The 12,830-nt window shown below is 45.5% G+C and overlaps 1 protein-coding gene across 4 annotated transcripts in view; it reads left to right on the forward strand.

The window, feature by feature from the left end:
• Positions 1-527: 527 nt before the first annotated feature.
• Positions 528-12,830, forward strand: part of ANLN (anillin actin binding protein) — a 321,192-nt gene continuing 308,889 nt past the window's right edge. For 2 of the 4 annotated variants that reach the window (XM_033930207.1, XM_033930211.1), the window contains exon 1: positions 529-715. In XM_033930207.1, coding sequence (XP_033786098.1) covers positions 698-715 — 18 coding nt within the window. In that variant the 5' untranslated portion in view covers positions 529-697. Of the gene's footprint in view, positions 716-12,830 lie in introns of all 4 variants that reach the window. The other 2 variants (XM_033930208.1, XM_033930210.1) reach the window with 2 other exon arrangements.

Here is a 12,830-nt window from a genome sequence, read left to right on the forward strand (position 1 = left end):
GCATTAAAGGCAACCTTAAGTTTTGAGAATTTGTCCCCTAGTCAGCAGCTATATCATATTCTCCCCGTGATAGCCAGGAAGCTAGTGCTTCAGTTTCAATCACAGTTGCGCTATGCAGATCCAAAACTCGAGACAAGTTTCACCGAAGCCCGAAACTATGAGAGAGGATCAGCACTCGCCTTGTGCGGCGCATAATTCATGCCAGAACGCGCGCGAGCTCGCCACTCTCACAGCCTCAGATCAGAGAACTGGCGGACTGAAGGGGGCTTTAAGGATCGACTCCTGATCTGCCAGAGCCAAAGGAGCGAAATCTTCGGCACACCCGAGCCCAGCTAAAGCAGGGCAAGGAAAGCGGATCTGAGCCAAAGTGAGCAGTTATACCCACGCTACATTAGCACACCCACCCAAAGTTAGAGCGAAAGCGGTCGCCCGCGGCGCTCTATGACGTCGGCCCACATGCCCCGGCGCTTCCTCGCGAATGCTGCGCCCGGGAAAGAAGATGACCAAAAAAGATAAAAAATAGGGAAGAGGGGAAAAGTGGACACGTGACCCTTGCGCCTGCGCAGTGACAGTAATAGGGGGCGCTGAAATTCAAATGCTAACTGCTGGGCAAGGAGCAGAGTCTGTAGCTGAGGTATAACTACGGTGACGGACGTGCTTTTAGTCTTTCTTCGGAGGAGGCAGTGAATTTCGCAACATGGACCCGTTCACGGAGGTGAGAAAGTGGGAGCCATTCTCTCTCATCAGTGTTCCACAATCTTAACGTGCTTGGCTGCTTTAGGGTACAACGCTGTAGGTTTTGCACAGCATTGCGTCTTTTTAATGCTTTTTTTTTGAGGAGGGTGATTTCATTAGCCTTGAAAACAACATTCTCTAATTTGCTGTTGTCTGGTGGTATGCGTTGTCTTTCTCCTAGAAATGGAGCTTGAAGGCGGTTTTGTTGATCTCTTGGGTAAGGCGAAGGTGGTGGTGGTGGGGCGGCGGCGGCTGCACATAACATCTCCTTTTTTTTCTCATTACCGTGGTAGGGTTGGTAAGTGGCTGAGTTTCTGCGGATGTTAATTGAGGAGGGCGGGGAGGCGTTGGCATGGAGCTGCTCTAAGTGGGCTCTTGGGGCAAGGGTCACTTAAAGGGGGTGACAGATGGGACAACGGTTAGCTAGGAAGGTGTGGTTCGTCCCCAAACGCTGCACCTTGGGCTCCCCCGTAGTGCGACTTTGGAGTTCGTATATATTCCAAAAATTGTAAACTGATTCACATGAGTCTTGTCTGTTAAAATTACGTAAAAGCCCTGCAACTTACAAGATAGCAATCCTTCTCCTAAATTTTTGATCTGTGTTCCTTTCTTATTCAATAAGTGTTAAATGATTTAACCGATTTCTTTTACACCCTAGCTGAAAACATTGAAATGTATCATTTTGTAAATTGTTGGTTATTCCCAAAATGTACGATAAGTATGGATCCAGGGAACCTGTGTGTGTGTTACTGTCATTCTTTTCTGGTATGTGGTGGTGAAGCTTGATCTGTCAACTAGCTCCCAGCAAACAAACCACATAAAAAAATACTTGACAGTTTTTCTCTTCTTTCTCTTCCTTCTCTTACATACTTTGCTTAACATGATTTTTATGTTGATTCAAAAGACATCTCTGGGTGGCTGTCTAGTTACTAGCTTTCCATGTGTCATTTTCTACCAGACTGGGTTCGGATTCTATGCATGATAAATCTTTTAGAACAATGTTACTTCATACTTTGTAAACAATCTGAGATTTCTATGAATTAGGATTATAAACCATTATTAAATGTAAACAATCTGAGATTTCTATGAATTAGGATTATAAACCATTATTAAATATAATCATCTTTTTAGGTGTGGTAAATCTAAAAAAAATAAAACTCTTCTAGTAAAATTGGATATTGCTACCAAGATTCTCTAATGTGGAAAACCTTTTAGTAATGAAAATACTCTTGAAGCAGCTTTATGGCAAAATGAAGGATTCTCTTGGGTTTTCACATCTGGTTATATTGTGGGTCATTAAAGAAGATAATTTTCTAAGTTTCAGAATAAAGCAAACAATCTTTATTTTATTTTTTTAAAACAGAAGATAAAAAGGCTTTTGCTATAAGAGCATTTTGGTTTTGTGTTGTATTTTTTTTTTTTTTTAAGATCTGTGACTGAGATCCACTATCCTAAAAATGTGATGGTTAAATTTAGTAGTTGTTCCAGAGGCCCTTCTGCTTTTCTAGAATAATCATCATGGTATGTTAATATTGTTCCAGTACATCTTAGTTATGGGCTTGGATTTTATTTATATAATGCATCTGTGTATAATAACATTTCAGCCAAAGGAAATGGGAATTAATACAAGGCAGTTTGCTTATACCAGGGACTTCACAGTCAAGAGAGAATAGTAGCACAAAGATGCAGGAATATGATTTTTGAAGCTAAAACTACACTAGTACTTCTCTAAATTATCTTTAGGGATCTTTGGAGAAGTTGTAGCTAAAGTGTCCTTACAATGTTGATCTTCTATTGAATTAGTTTCTGGAAATATAATTTATTACTTACATCAAATTTGTTGTGCCAGATTGCTAATAAACAAGAATCTGGTGCTACAACTACAGAGAGTAGCTATTTGGACTAGGAAGTAATTTCTACAGTAACTGTAAATGAGACTGCTTTTTAGTTATTTCAAGAATGCAATTTTCTTAAAGAAAAGAGTTGCATATGTACACAGGTCAGGGTTTATATTCCTGGTGTCTGAGTATAACAATTGGTCTTCCACATTACAACTTAAAAAGTTAGTGGACATTTTCTCTGAAAGGCATATGGGCCTAACGTAAGGTGACTCTCCTTCATGTACTAGTGTGGAAGATGAGGGAAGGCAGCATACATATCAATCCTGTTTTAACAGTTTGCCTTGGAAACAAGGTTTTTCTTTTGTTAGTCAGGATAGAAGGTTGGCATTCTTGGTACTGGGTTTGTGCTAATTTTGTCTGTTGGTGTCTGCGTATTTAAAACTTACATTCAAGTGATGCCATGGATAATCTCAGTTCATATGTCAGTTCAACATTGAAGACAGTTAACTTCATGTAAGCAGTTTGGTTTCTTTCCAGAATGGATTGTAAGGAGTTTGGTGATATTTTGTATGCATTAATTCCACTGTCTAGTTTGTATTAGTATTACATAATTGTAGTCTGGGAGATATTCCAAACTTTACATCCTTTATGTTGCTTCTTAATAAAGTAGATTGAAAGCCAGTAATTACAAATGTAATCTAAAGTTTGTTTCCAAAAGAGCTGCCAGTTGAAGGGAGTGCTTATTTTAAAGTTAAATAAAATTACTGGGTGTTTCAGCAGTTTTGAAAAATCTTCTCTCTTTTAACTTATTTAAACTGGGCATGTACCATATGATAGTATATTATAGGCCAAGCTACCATAATTTGTGTTTTGTTTGCCTTGCATGTTCTGTTAACTAATTGTTTGCTTTGGGGCATTGCAAAGAAGGAAATCATGATGTAAGTATTTACTTACAATTTAGATGACATTTATATTGTTATTACTGTTGGTAATTTTAATCTTTGTGTTTGCTAGTAGCCCAGGGTTGTTAAGTATGTTGAGAAGACAATGTTAATGTGTAACTCATACAGAAAAAAATACTAAATTTCTAGGAGATATGGATGGGGAATTATTTTATAGAAAAACATTAAAACAATAATTGTACTACTTCAGGATTATTGTCAAACACAAGGCCCGGGGACCGAATCCGGTCCGTCTGGCCATTTTATGTGGCCTGTGGTGACTGTGCTGCATCGAAGTGCCTGACTGTGCAGTCCCAGTCCCAGTGGCGCTCAAGCGCCTGAATGCACTGCCCCACTCCCATCAGTGCTCCAAGCTCCTCACCACGCTGCCTCAGTATCCATTTGCAGGCAGAAGTACCCAGTCCCAGTGTAAAAACTAAGTTGGAGCAGGGCGCTCTGCACAAGTGGCTGACCGTGCCACAGGTGTCTAAGGGTAAGGAAGGATCTATACTTCTAAGACAAAGTATCTTAATAAAAAATTTGGCCCTCGACTTAGCCTGTGTTTTGGATTCTGGCCCCTTATGTGATTGAGTTTGACACCCCTGGTTTAGGGCATAAGTCTCTCTATACTGCATACAATTCTAGTGTTAGTGATACTCGCTAGCAAGCTTTTCTGAGTCTGTGGGTGATGTCATCCGCGGAACATGATATGGACACTACCAAGAGGCATACGTCTGTCCACATTTAAGACGACAGTGAGATGTTGTAATCGCCATACGATATGCTCATGTTGATGAAATATATAAGTGGAACAAAAACTTGTGTTGACGTTCCCAATGGACAATATTCAATGTCAATTTAAGAGCTCTCTTCAATGAGCGTTGTAACTGTAGTTCTGATATCGGGCTCTGGAAGTCTTCTGTCCAAAGTCTAGCTAGAATTACTAAATTAGTACCCTTTTGACAGTCCAATATGCCCAACTGATGAAAAAGTGGGATATCAGTTTGTGCAGACCAGCTAACCATTTCTGTTATTTGCTTTCTATAGGTCTCCACTAAAAGATCAATAGGCAAAGACTGTAAATGTTTCAATTGAAGATAAGAGAACACATCGGATCTCAATAAAGAATATTTGTCTTAAATATTCAAATTAGTAAAATGTTCCCTCTTTTGTAACTACCTGGAATAGATATTGTAGTCCCTTCGCCTTCCAGTGACGAAATGGGTTACAATGGATCCCTGGTAGAAAATTACCATTACCTTATATGGGTAAATAGGGTGTAACTCCTGGCAATAATTTCAGGCATCTACACACCCAACGCCAAGCCTGACGAGCTGGCAAAAAAAACAAGTAGATACCTGGAATCTTAATATTGGAGAGGTCACATGAAGCATATAGCTAAAATGAAACAAATACATTACATTACATTAGAGATTTCTATTCCGCCATTACCTTGCGGTTCAAGGCGGATTACAAAAGAGTTATAAATGGTGGGTTACAATAGAAGATCATTGGTGAATTCAAGAGAAGTTGAGGAGAAGAATAGGTAGTATCTGTGGGGAGGGGTGAAGGCAGGAGGATGGAAGGTGATTGAGATGTTAAATGTGTTTCAGTGATTTCTTGAAGAGTATCGTTTTTATTTCTTTTCAGAATATTTTGTATTCGGGGGTGGTTATCAGTAGGTTGGAGACTTGGTTATCTAGTTTTGCTGCTTGTGTTGCTAGGAAGCCATCATACAGTTTTTCCGTTTGACTTCTTTGATTGGAGGGTGAGTGAAAGGGGTGTGTGTTTTTCTATTTCTGGGTGATGTAGTTTGGTAGAGTTCCAGTGATGTAGCAGAAAAATTTGAAGTCCTTTGGAACCAGTCATTTATATGTCTCATCTGGTATGCAACTGCATACTATCAAATATTTAAGAGCCCATACCTACCCCTCTCCCTTGGCATAGGTAATCTTGCACTCTCTTTCCACATACACCACAGAGATTTTTGAAGAGCTTTAAGACAATTCCTGTGAGTGGGGAAGCAATAATGGCAACATTTGAAAGCAGTATAGCCACCTGGGAAACAATACCATGTTATACAATGCTCTCTGAGTTGTTTATTTTTGCTTTATTAAACTCAAAATACATTTAATAAGGTACCACATAAACAAGGCACATCAAAACAGATATATTGCATGCAAAACCTTCTATTTTTGTGGATAAACAGCAAAGCTATTTACTAATTAGAGGAAAATATGCATTAACTGAAGCAGAGAATATGAAAAAAACACAGCTTTAGGTTTCTTGCTAAAAAGCTACCCTTTTTTTCTGACTAAACAGTACTCTAATCAGCTCATTCTTGAAAGACAAGAAGCACATAAAAAAAAAAATATAGAGATTGCATACATAACTTCATTTGCAAAAGATTTAAAACAAAAACAGATACAGACCTTAGCATGGCTTCTACTTCATTGCAAATGAAGGTGTGCAGCTGCACAATGCTGACCTCATTGTGAGATCATCAAGGTGTACCTGCAAGGTAGAATGTCACAATTAAAATATGTGCTGGAATTTGAACCCATGACCTCTGGAAGATAAGCACAGGGCTTTTACCTGGTGAGCCACAGCTGCTTCTTTTCAGTCATGGGGGTTCTTACCATGAGAGCTTTGATCCTAGCCATGTGAAGGTAAAAATACCCGAGAAGATCATAGCTTAGCAGATCCCTAAACTATCATCTTTTGACAATGCTATACATATATAAAGATCAGCTCAGAGATATGGAGGGGCGAGAGGGAAGGGAAGGTAAGACATGGAAAAGTAGATTTTGAGAAGAAAGCAGAAAAACTGAATGTTAAGTTAATGCCAAAGATGGATGCAAACTAAGTCAACAATATTCAGGGAAAAGGTATAAAAAAAAAACTCAATTATGAAAATGAAAAAAAATAGGGAGTGAAAAAAAGTCTTGTGTAATCAAAGAAACACTGCCCTGGATATGCAATAATAATTTGACAATGCTATACATGTGTAAAGATCAGCTCAGAGATATGGAGGGGCTTTTACAAAAGACAAAAAAAAACCTCTTATACTACTTCACCACCCAATCATTGCTGTATCTTCCATACTTTGAAGCATAAATAGTGCCAATTTTTGCCAAATTAATATCAAATCAATATAAACAAATCAAAAAAGCAATTTTGATTTTTTTTTTAAAATTTGTTTATAATGATTTGATATTAATTTGGCACAAATTGGCACTATTTATGCTTCAAAGTATGGAACATACAGCAATGATTGGGTGGTCAGGTGGTATAAGGGGTTTTTTGCTTTCTGTAAAAGCCCCTCCATATCTTTGAGCTGTTCTTTACACATGTATAGCATTGCCAAATTATTATCCCAGGACAAGCAGGCAGGTATTCTCACTAGTGGGTGATGTCATCCGACAGAGCCCCGATACGGACGTCTCACAAGCATGTCTTGCTTGAAGAAACTCAGAAGTTTCGAGATGCCCGCACCGCGCATGCGCCAGTGCCTTCCCGCCCGATGGTCCGGGCGTGTCTCCTCAGTTCTTTTTCTTCCGTGGAGCTGAGAAGTTCAACTTCAAGTCTGCGCCCATTGAATCTGTTTTTTGCCTTCTTTATTGCCGCGGGTTGGGTTTTTTTGGCTCTCCCGTGCGTTTGTTCCTTTCTTTGATTTCTTTTTTTTTAAATTTTCTTCCGACACTGGGTCGGCCGCGTGGCTAGGGCTCCGCGCCTTCGACTTTGCGGCGGAGCTTTTCCGGCCTATGTCCCGGCCGATAACCGGTTTTAAAAAATGTAGCAAGTGCCAGCGCGCGATTTCGCTCACGGACCCGCATCGACGCTGCCTCCAGTGTCTGGGTCCGGATCACTTTCCGAAATCGTGCTGGCCTTGCTCCACTTTGATGGCGCGAGCGTTTAAGCGCCGCTGCCTGCTGTGGGAGTCCATGTTCAAGATGGAAGCTTCGTTGGATCCTGTGGCTTCGACATCGACTGGTGCTTCGACTTCGTCGACAAAGCCCTCTGCCTCCCCGGCTGCTTCGGGCCTTCTGAAACCGGCCTCGTTCACGCCGGTTTCAGCCTCATCCTCGGCGCCGGTGCCTTCTTCTGTCTCCTCAGAACAGGTACCGACCCCCATGGTTCCACCGGTGGTGCTTAAAGTGCCGAAGGCTGGCAAGCAGAAGCACGCTGCACCGAAAGAACGCGGAGACCGTGCGGAAGGGCCCCCGTTTGGTGCGGGTCCCTCCATATCGGCTTCGTTGAAGTCCCTTCTGAAGGCTCAGTTTGTGGAACTCATGCACACCATGGGTCCCCGGCTGATTGCCTCGATCCAGGGTGACCTCCCGGTTCCGGTCCCGAGGGGTGGGCCGCCCCTCCCCCTCCTCTGCGCCGTTTGACCTCGTTGCTCGGCATGGAGGAGTGGCGGGCGGTGTCCGGCTCATCGAGGCGGTCCTCGGTTAGTGACATGCCTCCCTTGGAGCCGATTCCATCGAGGAAGGCCCCTCTTGGAGAGATGCCTCCCTTGGAACCGATTCTCTCGAGAAAAGCCTCCCTTAGTGAACTGCCTCCTTTGGAGCCTATTACTCCGCCCCATGACACAGTGTGGCGTCCACCTTCGAGGCCTCCCAGTCCTGGGCATAGCAGGGGGCAGGACGAGTTCTTCCGGACCCCCTATCATGCCTGGGCGGCTTCTGGGGAGGCACCGAATCTTCCACCTCTTCGATCGACTGCCTCGAGTCCTATCTGCTCCTTGGAGGCTTCTGGGGACCAGTATTATCACAGGCGGGCTCGATCCACGTCCAGGCATCGAGAGGGGCATCGATCCAGACATTCCTCGAGGCATTCCTCTCGACACTCGACAGTCTCGCCTCAGAAGAAATTGCCCCGGATGGGATATTCTGCTTCGGCTGGGTCTCCTCCTCCAGGCCCGGAGTTCGAGGACCCTGAGGTTTTTTATTCGCCCTGTTGTTCACAGGCCTTGGTGGAGCCTGAAGCCTCGACTTCGTCGAGTCCTTCTCGAAGACCGGCGCTGGCGGACTAGCTGTCCTTTTCTTCATTTCTGAGACAAATGGCGGATGACATGGACATCACTCTCGATGCAGGGTTTCGATACTCGAAGGAATATCTCGATACCATGCACTTGCCTTGTCCTCAGGCCGAGTCCTTGCGCAAGCTCCTCGATCAGACCTTCATGAGGTGCTTTGAGTCTCCTTACTCTATCCCTGCGGTCCCTTGAAAGTTGGATGCTCGGTACCGCACGGTGCATCATAAGGGCTTCGAGGGACCTCAGCTTTTTCATCAGTCCCTCTTGGTCGAATCCTCGCTCAAGCGGTCTCATCCAGGCCAAGTGTATGCTTCGGTGCCTCCGGGCCGCGAGGGCAGAACCATGGACAAGTTTGGGCGACGCATCTATCAGAATGCTATGATGACGTCTCGAGTCCTGAATTATAATTTCCACTTTGCCACCTATTTGGAATTTTTTCTGCCTGTGCTTCGAAAATTCACGCCATACATCGAGTCCCAGGCTCGATTTGAGTTTGTGGAAGTGGTTGCTTCGCTGTCCTAGCTTCGTCTTAAGTTGATGCAATCGGCCTATGATGCTTTCGAGCTCTCGGCCAGAGCAGCGGCCTGCTCTGTGGCGATGCGCCGTTTGGCCTGGTTGCGGACCATTGACATGGACCTGAATCTTCAGGACCGCCTGGCGAACGTCCCGTGTGCTGGGGCGGATCTTTTCGACGAATCCATCGAGACAGTCACGAAGAAATTGTCTGATCATGAAAAGTCCTTCCAGTCCATTCTTAGGCCGAAGCCTAAGCCTCAGCAGTCTCGACCCTCTCGACCGCCATTGATCTATCAGCGGCGTTATCAGCCGAGGCAAGCTCCGCCTGCACGACAACCTGCGAAGCGGCAGCCCCCCCAGAAGGCTCAGCAAAAGTCCCAGGCGTCTGCTGTCCCTAAGGCTCCTCAGCCTTTTTGACTGTCTCGTCGAGGGCATAACCAGTCTCGTTCTGCCTCCATCAGTTTTATCATCGTTGGGAGGCCGTAACCATCGACCTCTGGGTCCTTACTATCATCAGGGAGGGATACTCTTTTCAATTCCATCGGGTCCCTCCGGACCACCCTCCAAGAGAGTATCCTTCCAACTTGACTCAGACCGCCCTTCTTCTTCAGGAAGCTCAGGCTTTGCTCCGGCTTCTGTCCCTGTGGACCAACACAACCGGGGGTTTTACTCCCGGTACTTCCTTGTTCCGAAGAAGACGGGCGACCTGCGACCCATTTTGGACCTCAGGGTCCTCAACAAATTCCTAGTCAAGGAGAGGTTTCGCATGCTGACCCTTGCTTCTCTCTACCCCCTCCTCGAGCAGAACGACTGGCTATGCTCTCTGGATCTCAAGGAGGCCTACACTCACATTCCCATTCATCCGGCCTCTCGCAAGTTCCTCAGATTTCGGGTGGGACATCTGCATCTACAGTACCGAGTGCTTCCTTTCGGTCTGTCCTCATCTCCCAGAGTCTTCATGAAGTGTCTGGTGGTGGTGGCCGCTGCACTACGGAACCAGGGTCTTCAGGTATTTCCCTACCTCGACGACTGGCTCATCAAGGCTCCCTCGGCCGCGGGGGTCACCTCAGCGACCCTGTCCACGATTCTGTTCCTGCAGAGTTTGGGTTTTGAGATCAACTTCCCCAAATCTCATCTACAACCTACACAATCGCTCCCCTTCATCGGGGCGGTCCTGGATACCATACGTCTCCGAGCATTTCTCCCTCCTCAGCGCATGGAGGCTCTTCTTCATCTCTGCCAGTCTGTATCTTCTCGCCAGTTCATCTCGGCGAGACACATGATGGTCCTCCTGGGCCACATGGCCTCTACAGTTCATATGACACCGTTGGCCAGACTCCATCTCAGAATTCCTCAGTGGACCCTGGCTTCTCAGTGGACTCAGGTGTCAGATCCGTTGACTCGACACATCATTGTCACTCCTGCTCTTCGGCAGTCTCTACTTTGGTGGATGACCTCTTCGAATCTATCCAGAGGTTTGCTGTTTCACTCTCCTCCCCACCAGAAAGTTCTCACAACCGATTCCTCGACCTATGCATGGGGAGCGCATCTGGATGGGCTTCGCACTCAGGGATTCTGGACCAGTGCGGACCGCCTCCATCAAATCAATCTTCTGGAGCTCAGAGCCATCTTCAATGCTCTTCAGGCTTTTCAACATCTACTTCACGACATGGTGGTCCTCATTCGCACGGACAATCAGGTCGCCATGTATTATGTCAACAAGCAGGGGGGCACGGGCTCGGCCTCCCTCTGCCAGGAAGCTCTCAGAGTCTGGGATTGGGCGGTTCGCCACAACGCCTTCCTCAAAGCTGTCTACATTCAGGGGAAGGACAATGTCTTGGCAGACAACTTGAGTCGGCTGCTACAGCCTCACGAATGGACGCTCCATTCCACACCCCTTCATCAGATCTTTGCACAGTGGGGGACGCCTCAGATAGACCTTTTTGCGGCTCCCCACAACTTCAAACTGCCTCTGTTTTGTTCCAGGATCTACACTCCTCACCGTCTCGAGGCAGATGCTTTTCTGCTGGATTGGGAGAATCGCTTCCTGTATGCGTTTCCTCCATTTCTTCTCATTCAAAAGACTCTGGTCAAGTTGAGATCTGACCATGCCACCATGATTCTGATAGCTCCTCGGTGGCCCAGACAACCTTGGTTCTCCCTTCTCCTTCAACTCAGCAGCAGGAAGCCGGTGCTTCTTCCAGTGTTTCCTTCACTACTTACTCAACATCAAGGTTCACTGCTTCATCCCAACCTGCAGTCTCTCCACCTGACAGCTTGGTTCCTCTCAACGTGACTCCTCACCAGTTTTCCCAGGCGGTGAGGGATGTCTTGGAAGCTTCCAGGAAGCCTGCTACTTGACTAGATTTTCTTCCTGGTGTGTTTCCAATTCTAAGGAGCCTCAGCGAGCCTCCCTATCCTCTGTCTTGGACTATCTTCTACACTTGTCTCAGTCTGGTCTCAAGTCAACCTCTATACGAGTCCACCTGAGTGCTATTGCGGCTTTCCATCAGCCTCTACAGGGGAAACCTCTCTCTGCTCATCCTGTGGTTTCCAGATTTATGAAAGGACTTTTTCATGTCAATCCTCCTCTCAAACCTCCTCCAGTGGTTTGAGATCTCAATGTTGTCCTTTCTCTCCTTGTGAAACCTCCTTTTGAGCCTCTCAACAAGGCTCCACTAAAGTTTCTCACTTGCTCGCAGGGTCAGTGAGCTTCAGGCCTTGGTGGTGGACCCGCCTTTCACAGTCTTCCATCATGACAAGGTGGTCCTCCGCACTCATCCGAAATTCCTACCTAAAGTGGTCTCTGAATTTCATCTCAACCAATCCATTGTTCTTCCAGTGTTTTTTCCAAAGCCTCATTCTCATCCTGGAGAATCAGCTCTACACACTCTGGACTGTAAACGTGCTTTGACTTTCTACTTGGATCGCACCAAACCACACAGAACTGCTCCTCAACTTTTCGTCTCCTTTGATCCAAACAAGTTGGGACGACCTGTATCGAAGCGCACCATCTCCAACTGGATTGCAGCTTGTATCTCTTTCTGCTATGCCCAGGCTGGTTTACCCCTTCCCTGTAAGGTCACAGCCCATAAGGTCAGAGCAATGGCAGCCTCTGTAGCCTTCCTCAGATCGACACCGATTGAGGAGATTTGTAAGGCTGCCACTTGGTCCTTGGTTCATACATTCACCTCTCATTATTGTCTGGATACTTTCTGCAGAAGGGATGGACAGTTTGGCCAAACAGTGTTACAAAATTTATTCTCCTAAGTTGCCAACTCTCCCACCATCCCATTGAGGTTAGCTTGGATGTCACCCACTAGTGAGAATACCTGCCTGCTTGTCCTGGGATAAAGCAATGTTACTTACCGTAACAGTTGTTATCCAGGGACAGCAGGCAGCTATTCTCACGTCCCACCCTCTCCCCTGGGTTGGCTTCTCTGCTAGCTACCTGAACTGAGGAGACACGTCCGGACCATCGGGCAGGAAGGCACTGGCGCATGCGCGGTGCGGGCATCTCGAAACTTCTGAGTTTCTTCAAGCAAGACATGCTTGTGAGACGTCCGTATCGGGGCTTTGTCGGATGACATCACCCACTAGTGAGAATAGCTGCCTGCTGTCCCTGGATAACAACTGTTACGGTAAGTAACATTGCTTTATTGCATATCCAGGGCAGTGTTTCTTTGATTACACAAGACTTTTTTTCACTCCCTATTTTTTTTTTTTTTTCATTTTCCTCACCTTCCTTCCTTTCCC

The sequence above is a fragment of the Geotrypetes seraphini genome, chromosome 2 (assembly GCF_902459505.1).
Source record: "Geotrypetes seraphini chromosome 2, aGeoSer1.1, whole genome shotgun sequence".
NCBI classification, from domain to species: domain Eukaryota; kingdom Metazoa; phylum Chordata; class Amphibia; order Gymnophiona; family Dermophiidae; genus Geotrypetes; species Geotrypetes seraphini.